Consider the following 26,863-nt stretch of genomic DNA (forward strand, 5'->3'; position numbering starts at 1 on the left):
TTATACTCATGGTAGGAGTAGCCACACAATGATATTTTATATTCCAATCTCACATGAACCTCCTGTTCACAGTCAACAGCCTCAGAAAACCTTAAATATCTACTTTACATAAAAATCGACGGTATTTGCGAAACATGTGCTTAATTTATGTTAATTCTGAACTTCCATATTCCAATATTAATCTAAGATCTGTAGTTGATCGGCTGAGAAACCCTTGAATACCAAAATTTGAAGGAATTCACAATTTGTGGAATATGTGCTTTCTTTTTTTACATACGAAATTTACACTGTAATCTTTGTGCCCTTTGATAATTAATATTTAATCATTTAGGTCGATCCACTAAATAATTTAAGAACAATCACGGGTAAAGAACGTTTACCTGTTTGTTTGATAAACAAATGGACGAGCCTTAAGAACGTTTCAAGTAAATCTTACAGAGCTACTACCTATTCTAAATAATTCATTCAAGAGAAGTATATGACAATACGGATCTTTACTTACAGAAAACAGCCCAAATCTTTGATGAAATTGCCCTTGCAACTATTTAGTTATTACTTCTTCAATTGTGTTTTTATCAAGGATGAAGCGACGCCAGTAAAAAAATAAAGAGAAGATAAATAATCTGAAAAAAAAAGTTTACCTAACTGGTTCTGCCTTTCGAGCAGTGCCATCTTTCCAGCAAGTAATTGCGTCTCTCATTCCCGGGTAAAATGACCATAGCCAAACCATATTTGCAGTGAAAAAGCACAAATTCAGATAAAACACCATGACTGAAGGGAATCTTTTGGCGTTTTTCCAATCCAAAAAATAGGTAGCCTATGAAAGGATAGAATTAAATTAATCACAGTCTTTAGCTTAATCCGGGAACAAAATAAACTGACTAGATACATAAAATAAAAAGCTGCTGAAACTAATGGTAATTCCAGAAACACTAGTGCCTCAGCCGGTGAAAGCGCTTACGTGGCGTGAAAAACATTTCTGTTTATTGTTTTTTTTTCTTTAGTAGAACAAATATTTCAAACAGAACACTTTTTAGTTCCTGTTTGAGCCTTCATATAAACTTGTTTTTTGTTTAAGAAAAGACATCAAAGTAATAAAATCGAAAAAGAGAGTTGTTGAAAAGGATCCCAATCGTTTCATCTGTATTACATTGTAATTTAAATAACATTTGTATTGTACAGTTGTTATATATACCCGTGAAGTAGACCTTAACTATACTTGTAGCGCATTGTTATTCATTCTGCCCCTCATATTTTTTTTAATATACATATACGTCAGTGGCCCACCTAAATAGGAGTGGCTATTGAAGGTCAGGACTTTTTTCTAGAGTATGGCTCACCATGGCACAGTATTAAATCAGGAGCTAAGCAGGATTGTGTTCTATCCCCATTTATACAGATCATTTTGATGGACTTTGTCTTAAAGAGCACAGAAAAGGCAATGGGAGAACACGGAATTAAATGGGGATAAAAGAAAAGTTCCTGGACTTACATTATGCTGATGATTTAAGCAACATAAATGAAAGTTTGAGCAAAATGAATGAACTTTTAAAGGTTTTGCGAATTCAGGGTGCTAGAATAGGTTTGAAAATTAATGTTAAGAAGACTAAGTCACTAAGGCTAGAAGTAAGTGAAGATAAAAAGGTGACGTTGAGTAAAGAAAAGACTGATCAAGTGGACAGCTTCACATGCCTAGTTAGTATCATTAGTAAAGATGGTGCGTGCAGTGAAGATGTTAAAAGTAGAATAGCCAAGGCTCAGGGTGTTTTTTCACAGTTAAAAAAAGTTTGGAAGAATAGAAAGATAAGTTTGTGAACCAAGATAAGAATATTGGAAGGTACAGTGATGAATGTGGTCAAGTATGATTCTGAAGTATAGGCGCTCCGAAAACCGGAGGAAGATTTGCTAAATATTTTCGAGAGAAATTACGGATTGTTTTGGGTACCCGACTGACTGACCGTATTTCAAACAGTACGCTGTACGAAAAGAGTAGTTCAATCCCGCTTTTATGGGCTATAATGAGAGAAAGAATAGTATGGCTAGGGCATGTTTTGCGGATGAAGGATGACAGATTACCAAAGATTGTCCTTTTCAGCCAACCGTTTAGGGCTAAACTAAAAGCGTGGCACTATCAAACACGATGTCCAAAGTCAACATAATTATCCGATGAATAAAAAACTACCGATTTTTTTTTATCATGACTAATGAACATAAAATACATTCAGAGAAGTTTAGTAGAGCTACCCAAGACTTGTTACGTCAGGAAAAAGGTGTAAACCCGAATGATGGATTAAGTAACTGAGATAACTTATGTTTTCAAGTCCTTATCTGTTCGCCCATGGATCACGACTGAAATCAAGGCTCTTATACAACAGTGGTCTCAAACTCATGATAAAGGATTCCGCTACAAAGTCGTTGACCTCTGCAGCAAAGCCAAGAAATCGTTTGCTGCAAACCACGATGATCCATGTCTGCAAAAATGGCACGATTCAGTAAAGAAGCTGACCGGCAAAACCCAAGACCCTCACTTACGGTTTCTGAAAGACGACAACTGCTATTAGACAGCATCCGCTGTGAATCATTTTTTCGCTGGTATATGCACCACATTCCCGAGCTATACGAGTGAAGAACTTGCAACTGTTCTCGAAAATTCTAGACAGTGTAGCGAGTGACCGCGAGTAGAGCCTTATTAAGTTTCTCATCAACTACTCAAATTAAAACCAAAGAGCTCGTCGTTTCCAAGTGAAATCCCTGTGAGACTTCTTCGCGATTATGCTCCTTTCATAGCGACTCCTCTAGTGAGTATCATTAGTCTGTGCCTGACTCTCCAAAAATTTCCAAACACTTGGAAAAAGTTATATATTAAAGTGATGCCTAAGAAATCATTTACTAAGTCATACGATGATTTAAGACTGATTTCGCTAACTCCATGCATGACGAAAGTTACAGAGATATCCATTTCAAGGCAAACTGTTGAACGACATAAAGCCCCAATTAGACCCTTATCAATAAGAATGCATTTGTGGCTCCCAACACCTCCGTGCATCTCGTCGGGTTGTATGATGATATTCTGCCAGAGAAGGGCAAATGCTTCGTATATCTTGCCATTACCGACTACAAAAAAGCATTTGACTTGATCAGACTCAAATTCAAATTCATTTAATTCAAAAACAAGACATAGCTCTCGTGGGCAAAGCCCAAATATGATGTCTCTTAGTCATAAATAGCAAAATAAAGTTGTCTGATAAAACTTCGTCAGGATAAATAAACTAAAGGATAGAAACACTTGAGATTGAGAATAAAATTGTCAGATAAAACTTCGTCAGGATAAATAAACTAAAGGATAAAAACACTTGAGATTGAGAATAAAATTGTCTGATAAAACTTCGTCAGGATAAAATAAACTAAAGAATAAAAACACGATCATTGTAATATTTCACAAAGCTTGGCATAAAGCTTTTACTGTAGCGTATGGTGTTACAGTGGACTGGGGTCAGTTTCAGAACCTTCTCAGCCACTTCCCTGGGGGGACGAGATCTTATAGGGACAAAAGGGGGGGGAAGGAATCATCGGTAGATCGGATGTTGGAGGAGGGAGGAGCCAAATCTTTGGCATAATTTTTCTCGGCGGAGAGAAGGGGATTCAAGTTTAAATTCTTTGAGGTAAAAGGAGTAAGATAGAGGGGAACCGCAATAAATGATTTGCAGTGATCTCTTCTGAACTCGTTCTATTTTATCAGTTTCATCCTGAGTAAGGGCAAAGTACCACACCGGACAGGCATATTCAACTAATGGCCGGATGAAAATGCAAAATATTAGTTTCAACTTGTCCTTAGGAACTCGAAATTTTTTCAGTGTTGGATTACGCCGTTAGCTTTTTTTACAATTGTCTTTGTATTCTCCCGCCATGAGAGGTCGGAAGAAAACACCACACCAAGTAAAGTTATTTTATGACTTATTAGCTCGGAAGCGATAGGAGGTTCGAAAGGTTGAGTTTTCCGAAGAAAAGAAAATGTCGTGACCTAGCATTTATCTTTATTCACGACCATGTTTGGTTCAGCCGCCTCTGAGGTAACTCGGTCGATGAAACTAGCAGCATTGCTCTTCGAATCCTCAGATACGACTTCCGTTAAGGACAAGTCGTCAACGTATTTCCATCTGCCCTCCAGCCCAGCAGCATTTTCATTTATCATGAGGAGGAAGCCCAGCGGCCCGATCACAGTTCCTTGTGGAATTCCACAAAAAACTGGCAGAGAAGTGGAAATTTGGTCTTTATATTTTACAGTTTGCTCTCTATTTGTTAAGAAGCTCTTGATGATTTTAATAATAAAGCTGGGTATATTTTTTTCCGCCATTTTTTCTAAAAGGATTTTGTGATCAACAAGGTCAAATGCTTTTTTGAAATCAATTGCAATTAAATTTATCCATTTTCCAGGTTCATCCAGGTGTTTTTGAATAAAATCAATTGAATTAACGAGATAATGAACAGTCGAACACTTAGGGATGTTACCAAATTGCTTTCAATCAGTTATTTCAAAAGATATTTGTTCAGCCATGCGGCAACACAGCTTTTGAATATTCTGCTAAAGACTGACGTAACTGTGATCCGTCAGAGACACGAGAAATCATTAACTGCTCCTTTCTTTAGAATGGGGGTAATAAACCCTTTCGTCCGTTTCTTTGGAAAATATCCTGTTTTTGTTATATTATTAAAAATTATCTGAAGGGGAAATGACAATTCTTTAGCAAATGCTTTAATGACAGCAATTGGAATGTCAAAAGGGGCAACGGAAGTTCTTTTTAGCGAAGAGAGTTTACGGATTATAATTGCCGATGAAATATCAGCAATTAAATTATCATCTGAAGGAGTAGTTAAATTTACTGGAGGATTCGCAGGTGAAAGAGGGGGGTAAGACTGCACAATTGAAGCAAAATGGGCATTTAAGTCATTCGCAGTTTTCTCTAGAGGTTCCTTCTTCATGACGTCAACTGATTGAGAACTTTTACCCGTTAGACTTTTTACTTTACAGAAGAACTGCGAAGGCTTGGACTCCAAAAGATGGTCAACTTCATTTTCATAATAATTTGCTTGTGCCTCTTTGATTTTCCATTTTATTTGGTTTGCCCACTGTTTTGCTTGGTTATCTTGGCCTTTTCGTATTAGGTGCAATTTATGTTTTATCAGTCGCTTTATTTTTGAATCTACAGATACCTTGTTGCTCTTGAAAACTTAAGTCAAATGGGTGCCAAAACCGACCTGCTGCTTATAGTTGCCGACTTCCAATCTGGCCGTGAACAGTGTGTCTTCGCCATGAACGAAAATGACACGAACTCTATTTCTTCCTATTACCTGTGGTACGCCTCAAGGTACTAAACTTGCTGTTATCGGTTTCCTGGTTGTCATAAACTACATCCTTCGGTCTTTCAGGGATAGATACAAATTATTGGACGATTTGTCCTTCCTACTGAAATATGTACTCGAAGAAAACTTTGCTGTGCCAAAATTTGACCCTAATATTAGGGTCGAGTATGTTTCGCACCGATTGTGAACTAGCAAGTCTCACTCTCAATGAGATGAAGTGCAAGATAATGAGGTTTAACCCTTTAAAAACTGATTTCCAGGAGCCATGTGAATGAGCTAGTCCACAAAGACTAGGCTGCCCCGCAATCGCTTGTTACAATGAAAAGGTTCGGTTTCAATGAAGCTGGCCTACATGACTTAGGTTTTGCTTGTACTAGAATACGCGTGTCCTGTTTGGGGCCCAAGCGTCCAGTCAAGCTCCGGGCTAAGCCAAGATATTGAAGCCATACAAAAACGTGTACGTGTTTGTAAAATTATGGTAGGAGAAAACTATACTTCTTACGCAAAGGCCCTTGAATTATTGGGACTTGAGTCACTCCACAAGCGCCACCAAAATCTTATAATCAAATTTGGACAATATATTTTAAGAAGTTGAAAACACAGGTGTCTCCTCCCCCCGAAAGCACCCCCGAACATACTCACCAGAAGAAAGAAAATGTTGGAACCAGTTTACTGCCGCACAGCGCGGTATCAACATTCCTTTGTTCCCTTTTCACGGGTCTGTTTAACAGCATAAAGTAATTGTAGTTGGTGTTTGTGTCATTTCTATGTACCTTGTAAACAGATCAGTTTTAGTACTTCTTAGTGCTATGTCGAGTGTGTCAATAAATATGTCTATATAATATATTTCAAAATCACAAAAACCTCTAAGCTGCTTTTTAATCGTACATTTTACACAGTCGATCAGTAGGCTGCTATTTAGTATTTTAAATTGGCTGATTGTACTTTACAACATAGTTTTGTAAAAAAAAGAAAGAAAAAAAAAATGTTTATATCAAATGCAAACTTTGACACTAAATTCGAAAAATTAACCAAAATTTTTCAGTTACCGCAAGTTCAGTAGAAATGTTTGCAAAAATACCAAATAGTAAAAACCTTGCTGAAAGTGAAAAAAGAATAATAAAAATACTTATTTAGTATTTTAAATTGGCTGATTGTACTTTACAACAAAGTTTTGTAAAAAAAAAGATGATTATATCTAATGCAAATTTTGACACTAAATTTGAAAAATTAACCAAAATTTTTCAGTTACCGCAAGTTCAGTAGAAATGTTTGCAAAAATACCAAATAGTAAAAACCTTGCTGAAAGTGAAAAAAGAATAATAAAAATACTTATTTTCCTATGAAGAAAGAAGTCTATTTTGAAAATAGGAAGTTTTTGCAGGCTTTTCACCTTTTGTTGATTTTGTCTCCTAAATACTGTCCATTCAAACAAAAGTAACAATAAGTTGGTAACAAGACATCGATGTAGAATCAACCGAATATGAATAGACAAAACATTCAACAGGGTTCTTTTTAAAAAGTTACCATTACGAAGAAATTAGCAAGCAGCGAAGGGAGTATTCCAAAGAAAGTTAATGTCCTGATATAGTCCAATTCTTCTATAGAGTAGTGTGGTGGCTCACAAGGTAGGCCACAACCGTCAACGCCATCTAGCATACTAATCGTGTTTTCTACTTCGATAAGCGGCGCTTTACATTTCCCAGGAAGCGTCTTCACGTTTTGAAATTCGTTCTACAAAAAATCTTAGCTGTAAATTAAATGTAATAAGAGACCTATTTACAAATAAGGAGTGATGGTACCAGAGTCCTGTTCCTCCGTTCTTTTACCTAAATAATTATTTTAGGCTTTTATCATATTTTTTAGATCGCTGTACATTGGGAATTTTGGGGAGTTACAACTCCCCAAAATTCCTTTGTTCCCCAAAGACATCTCATCAAAGTTTTGAGATAGTGATTTTGTTCAGCATAGTCGAAAGGTCTAATAGCTATGCCTCCAGGGATGACAAGACCCACTTCCGCCCCTGGAAAGGGCTGCGAGTTATTTACCCATTGTATACATATGCCCCTTGCCCATTCTTTATTTCTTTTTCAATTGAAAGTAAGGAGCAACATTCTCACAACGAACAAAAATTATCCCGTATATTAGGGGGTCTGCCACTAATATACAGAAAAATTACTGTTAAGTTGTAATGTTACTCTTTAATTCCAGTTTAATAAACTTGTTGTTTTTAGATTTAATCTTATTGATAATACACCACAGTGATGAGTGTTGGATAGAGAAGTAGAGGCATCATCTAAAAGTTATATGATAAGGAAGATTTTTGCCGTGTAAAGTTGACTTCTTATCCAGCAAAGTGGACCTACGTAAATCTTTTTCTTTCTTATGTAAACTGCCTGATTAAAAAGAACATATATTAGGCAGTACAAAAAACACACAAAAAAAGAACTGAGAAACCATAAATCAATAAAGAGACACATCATCACAAGATAATATAATAATATATAAGAAAACATTCCAGAGTGCGCAGATAAGTGGGCGCAGTAGACGAATCCATTAAGTTACCTAAAACATACTGCACATTTACATGCATAACTTATGCTAAGAAAGACACATTGTTTTTTACTAATTAATCAAAAAAACATTTTGCACAAAATAAGTTTTTCAAAAAAAAGTAAAGAGCTCCATTAAACCAAAAATGAACAAAAATAGAATCAAATTATCTACCAAGCATAGAACTTCCACAAATCAGTATCACAAGCAGCGAAATAGCGCTGCCTAAGTAAAGAACGATGAGGGCACATATGTTTTTTTGTTTTTTTTCCTCCATACCCGGGCACTTCGTATCGAAGGAGTTGTCGTAGAAACTTCGAAAAGGGCTCATTCGATTGGAAATTGGAGGGCAACTAGCCCCCCCCCCACGCCCATCCGTCCCCCAAACACATCCAATCAAAATTTTGAGATAGCCATTTTGTTCAGCGTAGTTGATTTCCAGATAGAAAATATGTTTTTGAGGAGGACACTCCCCCAGAACCCTCAGGTCAAGGGTTTTAAGTTATGCCTTGAGGGCATATAAGGTTTTTATAGAAGGCGTTGTCGTAGAAACTTCAAAAAAGGCTCATTCGATTGGAAATTCAAAGGGCTAGTGCCCTTTTTAATAATCAAAAGTGAATGGAGGGCCACTAGCCCCCCCCCTGTGCCCATCATTCCCCCAAACATATCCAATCAAAATTTTGGGATAGCCATTTTGTTCAGCGTAGTTGATTTCCAGATAGAAAATATTTTTGAGGGGGACACTCCGCCACAACCCTCGGGGCAAGAGTTGTAAGTTATGCCCTGAGGGCATATAAGAACGATGTTGGCACAATGTATTATTTATTAATTTTTTTCCTTTAGAGCAGGGCATTTCGTATCGAAGAAGTTGTCGTAGAAACTTCGAAAAGAGATCATTCAATTTGAAATTGGAATGACTTGTGCCCTTCTTAATAGTCGAAAGTGATTGGAAGGCAACTAACACCCCTTCCACGCCCACCATTTCCCCAAACACATCCAATCAAAATTTTGAGACAGCCATTCTGTTCAGCGTAGTTGATTTCCAGATAGAAAATATGTTTTTGAGGAGGACACTCCCACACAGCCTTTAGAGCAAGGGTTGTAAGTTTTGGCCCTGGGGCATATAAGGTTTTTATAGAAGGCGTTGTCGTAGAAACTTCAAAAAAGACTGATTCGATTGGAAATTCAAAGGGCTTGTGCCCTGTTTAATAGTCGAAAGTGATTGGACGGCAACTAGCCCCCCCCCACGCCCACCATTCCCCAAACACATCCACTCAAAATTTTGTGATAGCTATTTTGTCCGGCGTAGTGGATTCCCAGATAGAAAATATATTTTTGAGGAGGACATTCCTCCACAACCCTTGGGGCAAGGGTTTTAAGTTATGCCCTGAGGGCATATAAGAACGATGTTGGCACAATGTATTATTTATTATTTTTTTTCCATTAGAGCAGGGCACTTCGTAACGAAGAAGTTGTCGCAGAAATTTGGAAAAAGGCACATTCAATTAGAAATTGGAGGGGCTTTTGCCCTTTTTAATAGTCGAAAGTGATTGGAAGGCAACTAACACCCTTTCCACGCCCACCATTTCCCGAAACACACCCAATCAAAATTTTGATATAGCCATTTTGTTCAGCGTAGTTGATTTCCAGATAGAAATTATGTTTTCGAGGAAGACACTCCCCCACAGCCTTAGACTTCAGGGCAAGGGCTGTAAGTTATGCCTGGGGTATATAAGGTTTTTATATCCTTTTTAGTAGTCGAAAGTAATTGGAAGGCAATTAACACCCCTTTCACGCCCACCATTTCCCCAAACTCATCCAACCAAAATTTTGAAATAGCCTCCTTGTTCCGCGCAGTTTAAAGTTCATAATTATACCTTTGAGCAGGGCACTCCCCCCACAGTCTTCAGGGCAAGGGTTATAAGTTATACCCTGGAGGCATATATATTTTTATTGAAATCTTGTCGTAGAAACTTGAAAAAGAGCTCATTCGATTGGAAATTCAAATGTCTAGTTGCCCTTTTAATTGTTAAAAGGGATTTGCGTGTAACTAACATCCCTCTCACACCCATGTTTTCCACAAACACATCCAATAAACAGTTTTAGATAGTCATTTTGTTCAGCGTAGTTGATTTCCAGAAAGAAATTATGTTTTTGAGGAGCTGGGAACTCAAAGGGCTAGTGCCCTTTTTAATAGTTGAAAGTGATTGGAGGGAAACTAACCCCCCTCTCACGCCCACCTTTTCCCCAAACAAATTCAATCAAAATCTTAAGATAGCCATTTTGTTCAGCGTAGTTGATTTCCAGATAGAAATTATGTTTTTGAGGAGCTGGAAATTCAAAGGGCTAGTGCCCTTTTTAATAGTCGAAAGTGATTGGATGGCAACTAACCCCCCTCTCACGTCCACCTTTTCCCCAAACAAATCCAATCAAAATTTTAAGATGGTCATTTTGTTCAACGTAGTTGAAAGTTCTGGATATTCGGTTTTTGAGGATGACAAATCCCCCACAGCCCTCAGGACAAGGTTGTTAGCATTGTCGTAGAAACTTCAAAAATGGCTCATTCGGTTGGAAATTGAAATGGCGAGTGCCCATTTTAATAGTCGAAAGTGATTGGAAGGCAACTAACACCCCTTCCGCCCCCACCATGTCTCCAAAACATCCAATCAAAATTTTGAGATAGCCATTTTGATCCACGGAGTTTAAAGTTCAGGAAATTATACCTTTGATTAGAACACTCCCCCCAAAGTCTTCAGGGCAAGGATTATAAGTTATTCCCCGGGGGTGTAGACGCTTTTATTGAAATTTTTGTCCTAAAAACTTGGAAAAGGCCTCACCCCATTGTAATTGCAAAGGGGTAGTGCCCTTTTTAATAATCTCTAAAGTGATTTGAGGTCAACTGACCCCCTTCTCACGCCCACCTTATCCCCAAACACATCCAATCAAAATTTTTAGATAGCCATTTTATTCAACGTAGTTGAAAGTTTTAGAAATTAGGTCTTTAAGGACAACCCTCCACCCCCACAGCCCTCAGAGCAAGGGTCGTAAGTTATACCCTAGGGACATATAAGGTTTTTATAGAAAGCGATGTTGTAGAAACTTCAAAAAGGGCTCATTCGATTGGAAATTGCAAGGGCTAGTGGCCTTTTAACAGTCGAAAGTAATTGAAGGGCATCTAACCTCCCTCTCACGCCCACCATTTCCCCAAACACATCCAATCAAAATTTTGAGATATTCATTTTGTCAACGTAGTTGAAAGTTTAGGAAATTAGGTCTTTTAGGATGATAACCCCATCAGAGCCAAGGGTTTTAGGATGATAACCCCATCAGAGTGCAAGGGTTGTAAGTTATGCCCTGGGGCATATAAGGTTTATATAGAAAGATGTTGTGGAAATTTCTAAAGGGGCTCATTTGATTGGAAATTGAAATTAACCTTTTTAACAGTCTAAAGTGAGTGGAGAGTAATTAACCCCCCCTCTCACCCCCACCATTGCCCCAAACGCATTCGATCAAAGGTTAGAGATAGCCATTTTCTTCAACGTAGTTGAAAGTTCTTGAAATTATGTATTTAAGGATAACAAACCCCCCAAAGCCCCCAGGGCAAAGGTTGTAAATTATGCCCTGGGGGCATATAAGGTTTTTATAGGTAGAGTTGTCGTAAAAACTTCAAAGGGGCTCATTCAATTGGAAATTGTGAGGGCTAGTGCCCTTTTTAATAGTTGAAAGTGATTGGAGGGTAACTAACCCCCTCTCACGCCCACCATTTCCCCAAACACATCCAATCAAAATTTTCAGATAGCCATTTTGTTCAACGTTGCAAAACAGCTCTGGAAATTAGGTCTTTGAGGATGACAACCACCCTCACAGCCCTAAGGGTAAGGGTTGTAATTTATGCCCAGGGGGAATATAAGGTGTTTATAGAAAGTGTTGTCGTAGAAACTCAAAAAAGACTCATTTGATTGAAAATCGAAAGGCCTAGTTCCCTTTTTAATAGTCGAAAGTGATTGGAAGGCTAGACATTTTTATAGTAAAGATCGATGTGGGTATAATGTATTATTTTCTTTTTCCCTGAAAAGACTATGTCAATATAAAACGATTAGAAATTAATTAAAAAAAACTTTTCCCACAAAATAAAAGCAAAGGAAAGTAAAGACTTCCATTAAACAAAAAACGAGCAAAAATAAAATAAAATAAAATAATCTACCAAGTGTGAAACTACCACAAATCAGCATCAATAAATAAACGAAACCCAAAAAGAACAGAAATTACAGTAAATAACAGAGTCAAACTCAAAACGAGCAGAAACTAACATGAGTTGGGCTCAAAACCCCTATGTCTTCCCAAGGCCAGAACATAATCAACTGAAAAAATTCAAATGAATTTGCTAAAAAAATGTTCATTATAAATTTAAAGTACATATGCTTATATTTATTCCTTCAAATCATAATCCATTTTTGACACCATAAGGTTTTAAAAGTGAAAACATTTAAGAGAATTTTTTTTCAGTAAAGTACAAATTATATTCTGGTTGTTAAAAAGCATAGGATTTAGAACCCTACTCAGATTAATTTCTGCTCGTTTTGAGTTTGACTTATTTTATTCTGTTTGTTTTGGGTTTCATTTATTTATTGATTGGTAGTTGTATGCTTGGTAGATCATTTGATTCTATTTTTGTTCATTTTTGGTTTAATGGAGTTCTTTACTTTTGAAAAACAATTTATTTTGTGCAAAAAAAAATTTTTGATTAATTTCTGTTCGTTTTATATTGACATAGTCTTTTTCAGGGCGAAAGACTGAACCTCTTCTGAAGTTAAACAGCCATCCCTTCCTTAAAAACCTTTAACACCCCTAGGGCATAACTTACAACCCTTCCCCTAATCTCTGGGGTTTGTTTCAAGCCCAAAAGCCATGTTATATCATATTTAGACTATTTTGAATACAATGACTATCTAAAAATTTCTATTAGACGCATTTCGGGACAATATGACGTGTGCGTAGGGGGGAGAGGGTAACTGCCCTCTGATCACTTTGACTCTTAAAAGGGCTCTAGAGTCTCTGACGATCAATGCACTAAGCCCCCTTTCAGATTTATGCAGCCACACTTAGAATATAAACCCTATATATTCCCCAGGAACAACTTATGGTCCGTGCCCGGCACGCTGGGGGATCTGTTATATTCAAGATATAAAGTCCGGGCCTTTTTCATTAATTGAACAACATGGCTGTATCAAAATTTTGATTGCGACTGTTTGAGGAAATGATATGAAATGATGTACTTCACTGAAAAAAATTCAAATGAATTTACTGAAAAAAAATGTGCATTGTCAGTTTAAAATACATAGGTTTACTCTTAATCCTTTAAATATTATTTAATGTTTGATTTCTTATCGTTGCAAAAATGAAAACATTAAAAGGAATTTTTTCAGTATAGTAAAGATTATTTCATGGTTTTTAAAAAAAATAGGGTTTTAGAATTCTATTCGTATTAATTTCTGCTCATTTTGAGTTTGACTTATTTTAATTTCTGTTTGTTTTGGATTTCATCTATTTATTGATACTGATTTGTGGTAGTTGTATGCTTGGTAGATTATTTTATTTTTTTTCATTTTTGGTTTAATAGAGGTCTTTACTTTTTTTTTGAAAAACTCATTTTGTGCGAAAAGTTTTTTTTATTAATTTCTGTTCGTTTTATAATGACATAGTCTTTTTCATGTAGACAGAGTAAGCCTCTTCCGAAGTTAAACAGCCAGCTCCTTCACGAAAACCGTAAGTACCCCCTGGGCATAATTTAAAAACCTTGTCCCTAATCTCTGAGGTTGCTTTCAACCCAAAAAGGCTTGTTTCATGATATTTTGACTGTTTTGAGTAAAACGACTATTTCAAAATTTCTATTTCACGCATTTCGGGACAATATGACGTGTGTGTAGGGGGGATAGGGTTGCTGCCCTCTGATCACCTTGACTCTTAAAAAGAGCACTAGAGCGTCTGATTACCAACCCAATGAGCCCCTCTTAAAGTTTATATGGCCAGACTTCTAATATAAACCCTATACGTCCCCAGGGCACATCTTACAACCCTTGCCGTGAGGGCTGGGGGGATTTGTTAACCTCAAAGACATAATTTCCAGACCTTTATGATAGGCTTAACAAAATGTCTATATCAAAATTTTGATTGGAAGTGTTTGAGGAAGTGATAAGCGTGGAGGGAGACATTTTCCGCCTGATCACTTTCGACTAATAAAAAAGGCACTAGTCCTCTCAATTTTCAATCGAATGAGACCTTTTTGAAGCTGCTACGACAAAAATTTCTATAAAAATGTTAAATGCCGGAAGGGCATAACTAACAACCCTTATCCTGAGGGGTATGGGGGGAGGTTGTCATCCTCAAAGACATAATTTTCAGACCTTTCAACTACGTTGAACAAAAAGGCCATATCAAAATGGTTGATCGGAAATGTTTGGGGAAATAGTGGGCGTGGGGGGGGGGATTCTCCCTCTGATTACTTTCGACTGTTAAAAATGACAATGGTCCTCTCAATTTACAATCGAAAGAGCCCTTTTTTAAGTTTTTACGACAAAACTTTCGATATGAAATTACATACCCCCAGGACATAACTTACAACCTTAGTCCTGAGGGCTGTGGGGGTTTGTCATACTCAAAAACATATTTTCCGGACCCTTCAACTACTTTCAACAAATTTGCTATATCAAAATGTTGATCGGGAGTATTTGGAGAAACGATGAATATGGGAGGGGGCATTCGCTTTCCGATCGCTTTTGAGCATTAATAAGGGCACTAGTCCTCTCAATTCCCAATGATAAAAACATTATATGCCCCCAGGGCATAACTTACAACCCTTGCCTTAATGGTTATGTGGGGGGGAGGGGGTTGTCATCCTCAAGGACCTAATTTCCAGAACTTGAAACTACGTTAAACAAAATAGCTATCTCAAAATTTTGATTCAATATGTTTGGGGAAATGGTGGGTGTGAGAGGGGGGATAGTTGCCCTTCAGTCAATTTTAACTATTAAAAAGGGTACTGACCCTTTCAATTTCCAATTGAATTAGCCCTTTTTGAAGTTTCTACAACAGCGCTTTCTATAAAAATCATATATGCCCCCAGGGCACAACTTACAACCCTTACCCTGAGGACTGTGGGGGGTTGTAATTTTCAAAGACCTGATTTCCAAAACTTTCAACTACGTTGAAAAAAATGGCTATCTCAAAATTTCGATTGGATATGTTTGGGGAAATGGTGGACGTCAGAGGGGGGTTAGTTGCCCTCCAATCACTTTCGACTATTTAAAAGGGCACAGCCTTTTGAATTTCTAATCAAATGAGCCCTTTTCAAGTTTCTACGAAAAAACTTTCAATGAAAACCTTATATGCCCCCAGAGCATAATTTATAACCTTTGCCCTGGGGGCTCTCAGGGGTTTGTCATCCTCAAATACATAATTTCCAGAACTTTCAACTATGTTGAACAAAATGGCTATATTAAAACTTTGATTGGATGTGTTTGGGGAAATCGTGGGCATGAGAGTTGTTCTTCAATCACTGACGACTATTAAAAAGGGCTCTAGCCCTTTCAGTTTCCAATCGAATGAACCTTTTTTGAGGTTTCTAAGACAATTCCTTCTATAAAAACCCCATTTGCCCCAGGGCATAACTTGCAACCCTTGTCCTGAGGGCTGTGGAGGGCGGGTTGTCATCCTCAAAGACCTGATTTCCAGAACTTTCAACTGAGTTGAAAAAAAATGAATATATAAAAATTTTGATTGGATGTGTTTGTTTGGAGAAATGGTGGGCTTGAGAGGGGGGTTAGTTGTTCTTCAATCATTTTCGACTATTAAAAAGGGCACTAGCCATTTCAATTTCCAATGGAATAAGCCCTTTTTGAAGTTTCTACGACAACGCTTTCTATAAAATCCTTATATGCCCCCAAGGCATAACTTAAAACCCTTACCCTGAGGGCTGTGTGTGTGTTTGTGGGGGGGGGGGGGGTTGTCATCATTAAAGACCTAATTTCCAAAACTTTTAAATACGTTGAACAAAATGGCTATCTAAAATTTTGATTGGATGTGTTTGGGCAAAAGCTGGGCGTGAGAGGGGGGTTAGTTGCCCTCCAATCACTGTCGACTATGAAAAAGAGCACCAGCCCTTTAAATTTCCAATCAAATGAGCCCTTTTTGAAGTTTATATGACAAGGCTTTCAATAAAAACCTTATATGCCCCCAGGATTGCTGAAAGAGATAATTCAACTACATTGAACAAAATGGCTATCTCAAAATTTTGATTCGATGTGTTTAGAAAAATGGTGGGCGTGGAAGGGGTGTTAGTTGCCTTCCAATCACTTTCGACCATCAAAAAGGGCACTAGCCATTTCAATTTCCAATGGAATGAGCCCTTTTTGAAGTTTCTACGACAACACTTTCCATGAAAACCTTATATGCCCCCAGGGCATAACTTACAACCCTTGTCCTGAGGGCTGTGTGTGTGTGTGGTGAGTGAGGGAGGGGGGGCGAGGTCATCCTCAAAGACATAATTTTTAGAACTTTCAACTACGTTGAAAAAAAGGTGGGCGTTAGAGGGGGGTTAGTTGCTCTCCAATCACTTTCGACTACTAAAAAGGGCACTAGCCCTTTGAGTTTACAATCGAATGAGCCCTGTTTAAAGTTTCTACGACAACGCCTTCTATAAAAATCTTATATGCCCCCAGGGCATAACTTACAACCCTTGTCCTGAAGGTTGTGGGGGAGTGTCCCCCTCAAATACATAGTTTCTATATGGACATCAACGACGCTCAACAAAATGGCTATCTCAAAATTTTGATTGGATGTGTTTGGGGAAATGCTTAGCTTTCAAGAGGTGCTAGTTGCTTTCCAGTAATTCTCTCCTATTAAAAAGGGTATAAGGCCCTCCTATTTCCATTTGAATGAGCCCTTTTCAAAGTTTCTACAACAACTCTTTCGATACGAATTGCCCTGGTCTAAAAAAAAAAAAAAAAAAAAAAAAAAAAAAAAAAAAAAAAAAAAAACCTGTGCCAACATCGTTCTTTACTTAGGCAGCGCTATTGCGCTGCCTATGATCACTAATCAGTTTTCGATCAATAGATCAATCTTTCGATTATTAATCGATTTCAAAAACCGATGTTCGATTTTGAGTCAATATAAAACGACGGTCCAGTTACGCCAAGACATAATTAGAAAATAAATTATAATTTATCATTATGGATGTTTCATTAAAGATATCCAACAGCCCAATCAAGGTCACTTGAAACGCAGCTGTTATTAAGGTATTTAATGGCATAGGAATAGCAGAGTCAAATATTGATCGTATGAACCCTGTCGATCCCAAAATGTGCGATGAAGTTGTAAACTAGACTAAAAAAAGTTTACGCATAAATAAGCAATCGGAGCATGATGCGTAGGATACCAAAGTTAGATGAAAAAGATGAAGCCAAGCTCCTCAATTCTAGTTACTTGCACAGCCACGTACACATTACTTTACTTATAGAAGAGAGGGGGGAAATTTTAAATCACAGAAATTATGTGAATAAAGTGAAAAAAGAGTTCGAAGAGAAGGGCTCAAAGCCCTTTCTTTCTGCCCCCATGCCTGTTTGATAATAATAAACTTTTGCTTAGAGTGACTAGACCGATAGGAAAATTATCTTCAAAAGAAGTGTCCAGAGACTCTTTACTTTTGGAGTTTTTCTTTAGAGGTAAAATTCCGAAATGTAATCTGGCTAAAACCACACTATTTCCATAGAGCAATTATTTAGTCCTTTTTTAAGTTTTTTTTTACGGTAGCCTACGATGGATAGTAAGAGAATATAGAAGACTTTTTGTTAGCTGAAGAGTCGGTATAGGCCCTTTTGCTTGTATATTGCTAACGGTCCAGTTAAGTATAAGCGAATGGGAATTGCATGGATGATTGTCATGTCGCTTAAATATGTTTGGAAAATGAGAAAAAAGAAGAGGGAAATTAGGGGGCCTCGTCTCAAATGTTATATTGCTGGCAAGCTGAAACGGATGAGTAAGGATTGGAATTTCAAGGCCAGGAAAAGAAAAGACAACACCTTGTGCTTTCTCTTTTAAGAGAAGATGGATATTGATTGATAGACGGTGGATATTGATTGGATAGAGGAAAAGGTAGAACAGTGTGGAATCAAGATGAGTTTGAAAGAGTTTGTAAAAAGAAGATAAAACTATTTAATTCTTATAAAGGTGTTTTCTTTTCTGAGCAGCTAAAAAGGATTGAGTGACAATGACCGAAACAGAAAATCTTAAAAATTAGGAATGAAAAATCTTGTTCAAAATATCGGAAACAAAAAACTTAAAAATCGAAAATGAAAAATTCTTGCCTACTATTTGGTAAATTGTCACGAAAAATAAGATGTAAAGACGAAATTTCTGATTTGAGTGATCATTAAAAAGAGCAATAACAAACATGATAATCAACTAAGCGTTCGCTAATTTTATAAACCAAAGGTAAACTGAGAGGAGCAACAGAAAATAAAAGTAAGCATACCCGACAGCCAATAGGGAATCTGTCAGTATTTGCACATTGGACATAATCTGGCCATCCTCGATCCATATTAACAATCCGACAAGGTCCACGGGTAACTTTGCACATTTCCTAGGGGAAAAAACTAATAAAGAGAAAATATTGGGAAGTTCTTAAAACTAAAGGTCTAGTTCCGGGCGGTAGCTAAATTTACTTAACGAGTTCCCCGAATTACAATTTTGTCCAAGAGCAGCAGGAAATTCAAAAGAGGTGAGCATCAGAAGAATCTCCCTTAGAAAAGAGTTTAAGAAAGTTGGAACAGAAGAGTGTTTTTAAATATCAATTATGAGACCCTACCCTTTGGAGAGTTTGAGTGGGCAGCGGACCCACTTTGTGATACTGTCTTTCTGCATAAAGTTAAATACGACTATTCATATATTTTTTTTTAAGCTTATTTTTATATGACTTTATTTCTGTCCGTTTTAGGAATCAATATCGTTCTTTTTGAAAAAATTAGTTTTTCTAAAATAATCGTTCGAAAGCTTTTTTATTACTACTTGATTTATATATATATATATATATATATATATATATATATATATATATATATATATATATATATATATATATATATATATATATCCCACATGCACTCCTTTAGTTTATTTTAAGATTTCCTTAGGGTTCAAAAAAGCAAAAATAAACGAGGTTCAAATTTTGCATATGTATTAAACAAGATGTCCTGTACTGACTCTGAAATTAAGGACTATCATTCTTAACAAATTTGTGGTGCTTTCACTTTTGATTGTGATATTTTTATTCACTTTGGGATTTCCGGTAGAAAATCACAATCATTAGAATCTAATTCATTAAAATCATTTTCGGTATCTTTAAAAAGAGATTTCCTCTTAAGAGCCCACTTTGAAATTGTGTGCTTTATGAGTTGTTCACTCATAGGAGATTCACAAGGACATTCCTAAACATGAACATTGAAAGCAAAAAAAAAAAAAAACTTTTGCGCCTTTTATTGAACACTAAATGATTTTTGAAATGCCTACTAAATAATTTTTAAAATTTGAAAGTGATCAAGTTTCCATACTAAAAGGCGCTTATGTACATTCCCTATTATCAAGGACATGAAAAAAAAAAAAAAAAAAAAAAAAAAAAAAAAAAACACCACCAAAAGAATCAGGACATTTTCCTGCCGGTACGTCTAAGTCAAGCTCAAAACAAGCACTTTGGGTCATTTTTTAATATTATCCACATATTTACCAACTATCCCTATAAGTTTGAACATCCTTTCTTTAGAAAACACTTTTTGCATTTGATTTTCAAAAGATCTATACTGATATATTTTTCATAACAATAGCTGAAATTTCCTTTCATAAGTACATTTTCTATCTCAATAAAATGCCAAAAAGTTAGCCCCCTTCAAAAAAAAAGAAAGAAAAAAAGCGAAAGTTTTCATTCTGCACATATGTAGACAGAACTGGGTCTCTATGACACGTCCAGGCTTAGGGTGAATCGTTAGATATCAAAAATAAAGTGAGATGCAACTGGAACGGAGAATGATAATGGCTATAGAGTCAATTACAAAGTAAGGAAGTTGTGACACGGATAATTTATTCTTCTTCATATAATGAAGGTTTATTGATCAAGAACGACGAACTTTTCACCTCTTGTGTTTTATTACCCAAGATCAGGTATTACAGTCAGGGTTAAGGCATATCAACCAACTTTTAATGTAGATCTTGCGTTTGCTTGATAATTTCGAATATCACAATGACCTTTTTCTGTTGTTAAGCGGAGCGTTGATTTACGGTCCCCAGTTTTCATCGGAGTTGGCTAGCTTTTTTCCTTCAAGAATTAAAACAATTTACCAAAGTACATTTTGTTTCGACAGTGTATTTTGGATTGTATATCTCAAAATCTAGAGCTAAAGTCCAGATTACAAACAGACTCTTAGTCTCGTATGTCGATTTTCCTACATCCTCAAACAAAAATAGCACCTACTTGAGAAGGTAGTTCAATAACGCCATCCTCACATTTTGGCAGATATACGGCACACAAAAGTGGTTGAATGACTGCCCAGCACTTCGGAACTGCTCTCAAAGCTGCCCATTGATTTAATTTCTCCTGAAGAACAGCAAATTTTTATTAAAACATAAATAATCACATTGACATTTCAGAATCATACAATTTTTACGCCAGAGAGCAAACAGAAGTAAGAGAGAAAGGGTTACGAATAAACTTAAAAATACAAATTAATAGAACTTTCTTTTTTTTAGATAGTGATAAAAAGAGCACCTTCGAATATCCCTTAAAAGTATGGGTATACACAGTTGAGTATTTTCTATCATAAGAAAAACATCCTTTTTTTCAAGTTTCAAGTCCATATTCTGGGAAACATAGAGAGAAGCTAAAAGGAGAACAGCACTAGGGGGCATGGGCGTACAAGGGGGGGGCTGCCCCCTAGAACTTCAAATTTACACTAAATATGGCTGAAAAGCAGAAGGTTGAAAAAGCAGAAGGTTGAAAAAGCGGGAAATGAACAGCCGAAATGACAGAATAAAAGTCAAACAAGAAGCAATTATCCATAATGCCTTGGAAAGATTTAGCTCTAATCCAAGAAGATTAATGCTGAAGCTTATTGATGATTTTTGGTGATTACTTATTAATAAACATTTCATAAGTATGATAGAACTTGCTGGCAATGTAAGGTTTTGTGAACTGACAAAATAACTTCAGCTTCCCCCCTAGACAAGAAGCTACGTACGCCCATGCTAGGGGGGGGGGGGGGTGGAAATAAATAGATAAAGCAACAAAAGGGGAATTGTTATTTCTTTCATTTTCATCGGTATTTCATATTTTGCGCACATTAAGTATCCTAACTTACAACTTTATCACGAAATATATCTTCATGACTATCATGAAGCATGGCATAAGAAATTATAATCAATTTTCACACCTTAAATGTTCATACTTCCAGACACCCTCACCTTGAGATTCTGATGGGATGAGAGATGTTATCAATAGCTGGGAGATAGCTGAAGAACAAAAAAAAAAATGCCTAAAAGAACTCTTAAGATTATTGAACACTAACTAGTCATGCCAAAAACACCAACCACAATAGGACTAGTTGGGCCCTATGAAGATACTTTTTGTTCGTCTAAATTCCTGGAAGGCTATTGTTCAAAATTTTTGTGTACAAGATTGGCTATCAAACAGTTCGTGGACCCAACTGAAATGAAAGAGCGACCCTTGTCAATAAAGACCATTGCTGTTGATGACAAAATAAACATCAAAAGAAATTAACTTTTTATGCTGATTCCAAATATGTAAGATTAATTAATTGAGTGTACACATTAAAAGTTATTAGCATAAAAAAATATATGTCATTTCAGAAACTGAATGAAACACCCACAAAAGTGAATGCGACCTTGAATAAAAATTAAATCCTAGACATAAGTTCTATTTACCACTTAATACAAAAAAAAGAAGATAAAAGGACAGAAACAAGAAAGAAGAGAAACTTCCTGCAAAAAGACAACAGGTGTTAGTCATATGCGAACGTGAGTTTATTTTGGCTATTTCAAAAATTCTTATTTCGGATACTGCAAAAACAAGGTATTTGGCATAAGAAAAGAAATCAAGAAAAAGAAAAAAAACCGGCATAATTTTATTTTCAAGTCTGAGACTTTGGCTTTCATAGTGACAACATCAAAATGAAGTGAAACAAAACTAACAGTATATTGTTATTAATAAATCAATAAATAAATAAAAAAGTAAAGTCCGGTGTAGTAAATCTAAAAAAATGGCTTGTCCTAAAAAGGGTGCCGGGACGAAAAAGAAATGTTGCAGTGAAAAAAATAGTCCAAATATTTCATTATTAAAATGTCCCTTGTTTTTAAAATTTTCTTTTGTCAAAGAAACAAAATTTTGGACAACAATATAAATATTTATGTATTAAAAATAGGAATCTGCCAAACCTGAACTTCAATCCCTTCACTATCCAATGTTTCTCTACTTTAACACCCCCTCCCTCCTTCACTGAGATTGAGCTTACTAGCGCACCCGCGGCATTTTATTACAAATTGGGTCCAGGTTATGCTCTCATTTTTGTCTCAAAAAGATAACAATTTGTTGCTGGTATATAATAATTTCAGAAAAATCACATAGAAGATACGAATGACAACCCTAAAAACCATTTTTCCATTTTAAACATCAAAAGAAATCTGGAACTATTCCACTTTTCAATAAAAATCCACTATTGTTTTCAGAAAATGCAGAAAAAACTGTATTTCAACAGTGTTCCATAAAATGTGCATGGTAGTTGCAAAGTACGTTTAACTATTCAGCCCTCCTCTCTTTCTTATATCTGAGTCGTTCTTTTTTTTTTTTTTTTTTTTTTTTTTTTTTTTTTTACGTAGTACTGCAAAGGTATTTCATCGATACCCTTGCATTTTAAAGTGGTTTCCCAGAGTCCGAGTAGGCATATCATACATATTTACATAAGACCCATAAGAATGTAGACTTGTTTCTGATTAGAGGATCATTTTTAGCTGACCAATCACAGTGTGAATTACATTCTTCTGTTAAGTAGCTTATTTTACCGAACGGCAATGTGAAACCCTTATTACGGATCAGTGGTACAAAGCAATTTGCGTTTTACTGTCAAATACGAATTACATAAAACCTCTACGTCCATTGACACTAAGTAATTTCAAAGCTACTTGCCTGCACTTCGCCAAATGATTGTGCATTAGAAGTCATGCCTAAGGAAGTCGAGGAATATGGAAGACGAAGTCCATAGCAAGTGTGAAGAGTAGATGGGATACTAACACATGTTGCATTTTTGCGGCAATTTGGCGAATGGACAGCAGGCTCTTCGCTAATCTTACCCAGAAGTCGAATTGTTTCTGAGATGTTGAAAGGTATTGCATTGCTAAAAATAAAAAAAAATATTCAAAGATGAACATAAACAGTACCTTATTTTTAGAGTAGAGCACTTGATAAAAATGGCAGTCTAAAGATAAATACTGTGCAAATCAGTTAGGTCTGTATATATATATATATATATATATATATATATATATATATATATATATATATATATATATGTGTGTGTGTTTTTTTTTTAATTGTTTTATTTATGTAAAGAAGAGGTAAATTAGCCTTGTGTTAGAGTGTATATCTGAAAAAACCTAAGTCAAATTCTAGCATTGGAAAAGGCATTAGCCAAGAAAACATTAAACGAATTGTAAGGATAGCCTTCTTTATTAGGTTTTATTTTGCCAAAGAAACTCAAAGCAAGTGGTAGCTTATATTTAACTAAATTTCTTAAACTTAATATTTCTTTATAAACCGTCATCCAAAATAAAAGTACCGAATTTGGTGCTAAAACCTCCTTGCGACTCGAGCTCGGCAATACCGATCTACATATTACTTTTGATACATCCTAGCCGAGTGGTTAGCACGCTAGACTTGAAATTCTTTGTCCGTATTGACAGGAGTTCGAGTCTTGGCGTCGCTGGTTATTTGGTTTGGAACAGGGGTCAATGAAGTAACTCTCTATGCTCAGTCAGAGTCGACCCAGCTCTAAATGGGTACCCGGAGAAATTGCAAAGGTGTGCGAAAGGAATGGGGGCCCCAGCCCCCCTCCCATTGCACTTCCTGGTTGAAGGGCCATAAAATGGATATCAGCACATGATAGGGACTGTAAAGTTCAGTGCCATATTCTTGCCTTTTACCTTTTTGTCGCTTTTGGAGAAAAATTTCAGCTCCATAATTTTGCAAGATTTGGTTTTCAACGGGGACATATATGTCTTTCTTCTTTTTGTTAATTATGAAAAAAAATCCATAGAAAAGGTAGTTGAAGAAAAGTGAGGAACTGCCCCCTAGAACTTCAAATTTACTCTAGATATTAACGAGAACTTTTCGTATGTTGGAATTTTTCTGCTGGATGTTCACTGGTAGATGATTGAAAAGCTGGAAATAAACAGAAATTTCCAAATATCAATATTTACGTTTCGATATTCAAAATTAATTTTTGGTCCAATATATAGACACATCAATCTTGATACTTACTATCACCCAACTTTAAACTTTCGAATTGAATTCATAGAACAAGATACTGTTATCTAACTATATGTGACTTCGATTTGAAACCTGTGTGTGTCAAATCACTTTTCTGGTGTTTATGTTTTCTGAAAATCGGAAGTAGGATAGTGGGAAACAGTTTTTTTTTATATTGCAAGAAGATAATAAGAGTATAGTAATCCAAGAAGATTAATGCTGAAGCTAATTGATTATTTTTGGTGATTATTGATGAATAAAGGCTTCAAAAAGGTAAGATGGAGCTTGCTGATGATGCGAGGTTTTGTGAACGGCCAATATAACTTCAGCTCCCCACTTCCATCACAGAATCGGGTGCCCCCCCCCTTAGAAAAGAGGCTGCCTACACTCATGCGTATGCGTACTTATGACTAATGGATTTTAAGTTACAGCATGGCTTTTTAGAAAACCAGGTTCGAAAGTAAAGGAACATGGGCAACAGTAAAACAGTTTCAAAGGGGGAGGGAGGAACTACAGATTTTACCAGGGGTGGAAGTTAGAAAAAACATTTTTCTGCCAAAGAGTACGGAGTCGTTTTGAATATAACAAAATGCTGTATTCATTGCACATTGTTCGTATTCTAGAGGAGGGTTGAACCCCCCCCCCGCAGGTATCTTTTTCATGGGCGATTAAAAATAGCTTGGAAGGATAGTGCCTATTTCCGATTTGAAAATTTTGGATCAGTCTTGAAAGGAAGGGAATGCCCTTTTGCGGTCGCAGTTTTGAAATATATCACAATTGGACCAAAAAACCTTGCATCTGCTTCTTTTATACATATATAATTTTTTTTATAGAGCATTTCTCTATAACTGGTCTCAAGATACATATGTTAGTCCGTGAGTTACTGTGACAGACACTACAGATAAGAAGCTATAATAATTTATTTTTGACCCACTAATATGGTAATAAAGTGGAGTAACAGAAACAAAACAAAAAGAAAATATATACAAAAGAAACTTTCCTGTGACAATATTAAAAAAACAAACAAACAACAACAACAATGCAAAACAATCCTACGGGAGGATGAAAAGATTGACTCATGAAAACGTCACATCTTCAAATTTTATATTCAGGTAACGCTTCCCAAGCCAGACGATTAGTAATCCAAATTACGTACCTTTCCTCATCGTTCTAGCTGAAAGGATTAAGGTAGATGAATCCCAAAGACAATCTGATTCAGGCTCGATGTCAGGGATTTTATTGATCCTCCTCAACAGGAAGATAAGTTGGGAAAATAAAGGGTTGCCAGTTTTATTTTTACAGAAACAAAAAATATATCAAAATAAATTAGGATTTTGTGGCTATCAGAAAAAACTTGTTTTGTAATAAATGATAAAAAAAACTCATAGGAGACATTCTTCTCCCAGGCCAACTAAAATATAAAAAAAGGAAAATTTCATAATGTTTAGTTAAACCAATTTACTGGACTTTAAACAAAAGTAGCTTTTTCAGCTCTCCTCCTCTGAAATTTGTTTACAGGTTGCCTCCTTTTCCTCAAATCCCAGCTTTAATTTACATCATATTTGGGCCTATTCCTGAGTTAGAAACTTAGCGAGTAGCTGGCTGGACGCTGGTCTTCTTCGTTATTCATTAAGAGAAGTAGAAATCTGGCAGAAACGAAAAGGCAATGGCATTTTAGAACCCTTGTATAATTGTTGAAATGTCTAACAGTTATGTATTCCTAACATAATTAGTTATCAAAATTAGTAGTATTTTTTTTTCATCGAGCAATCGTCACCATCGAGAAGAAATGTCACCATTTACATCACAGCTGGGTGGGTAGGAAAAATCTTTCCCCTTAGCTAAACATCCAGAAGTGATTTGGAAGGTATATCCCCTTCCAATCCAGATTGTCTTGATAGTAAAGATATGTGCTCTTATATACAGACCAACCAAATGTTTTATAAACTGGTTTAAGTGCTTTGGATTGACTTAAGAAGAAGTTATTGGTCCCTGTCCTGCATTGGGGGGACCAATTGCTTTTCTTGATACTCTAACACTCTCAATGAATCATATTGGACTTGTATGATGGAACATTATGGCGTGGAGAGAAAGAGCACATTCAGAATTTGACTGACGAATTTAGACGTTTTGAGCAGATTTACTAGAAGTTTTAGAAACTTCAGAAAAGCATGCACTGAAAACTGTTGGAAATATAGACAACTATAACTCTCTTGGTTCGCGGAACTATCTATCATGCTCACTTTATGTTTTAAGTTTATCTCTAGGTTACTTCCCCCTCCTTTCCACAATCTGTAATGGTGGATATCCGAACATGATGAAACATGTCATCTACTTTTGACTTTTATGTGAGACAAAATCCAAAAGTGC

At 36.2% G+C, this 26,863-nt stretch overlaps 1 protein-coding gene across 1 annotated transcript in view; it reads right to left on the bottom strand.

Moving 5' to 3' along the window:
• smo (smoothened, frizzled class receptor) overlaps positions 1-26,863 on the bottom strand; it is a 106,484-nt gene that overhangs the window by 52,558 nt on the left and 27,063 nt on the right. Inside the window, exons 3-7 of the mRNA XM_089105173.1 lie at positions 23,156-23,363; positions 20,432-20,554; positions 18,443-18,550; positions 6,889-7,095; positions 642-817 (exon numbers count right to left, since the gene is read on the bottom strand). Coding sequence (XP_088961299.1) covers positions 642-817; positions 6,889-7,095; positions 18,443-18,550; positions 20,432-20,554; positions 23,156-23,363 — 822 coding nt within the window. The remainder of the gene's footprint in view (positions 1-641; positions 818-6,888; positions 7,096-18,442; positions 18,551-20,431; positions 20,555-23,155; positions 23,364-26,863) is intronic.

The sequence above is a fragment of the Artemia sp. Qi Xiang Cuo genome, chromosome 19, assembly GCF_049724085.1.
Source record: "Artemia sp. Qi Xiang Cuo chromosome 19, ASM4972408v1, whole genome shotgun sequence".
NCBI lineage: Eukaryota > Metazoa > Arthropoda > Branchiopoda > Anostraca > Artemiidae > Artemia > Artemia sp. Qi Xiang Cuo.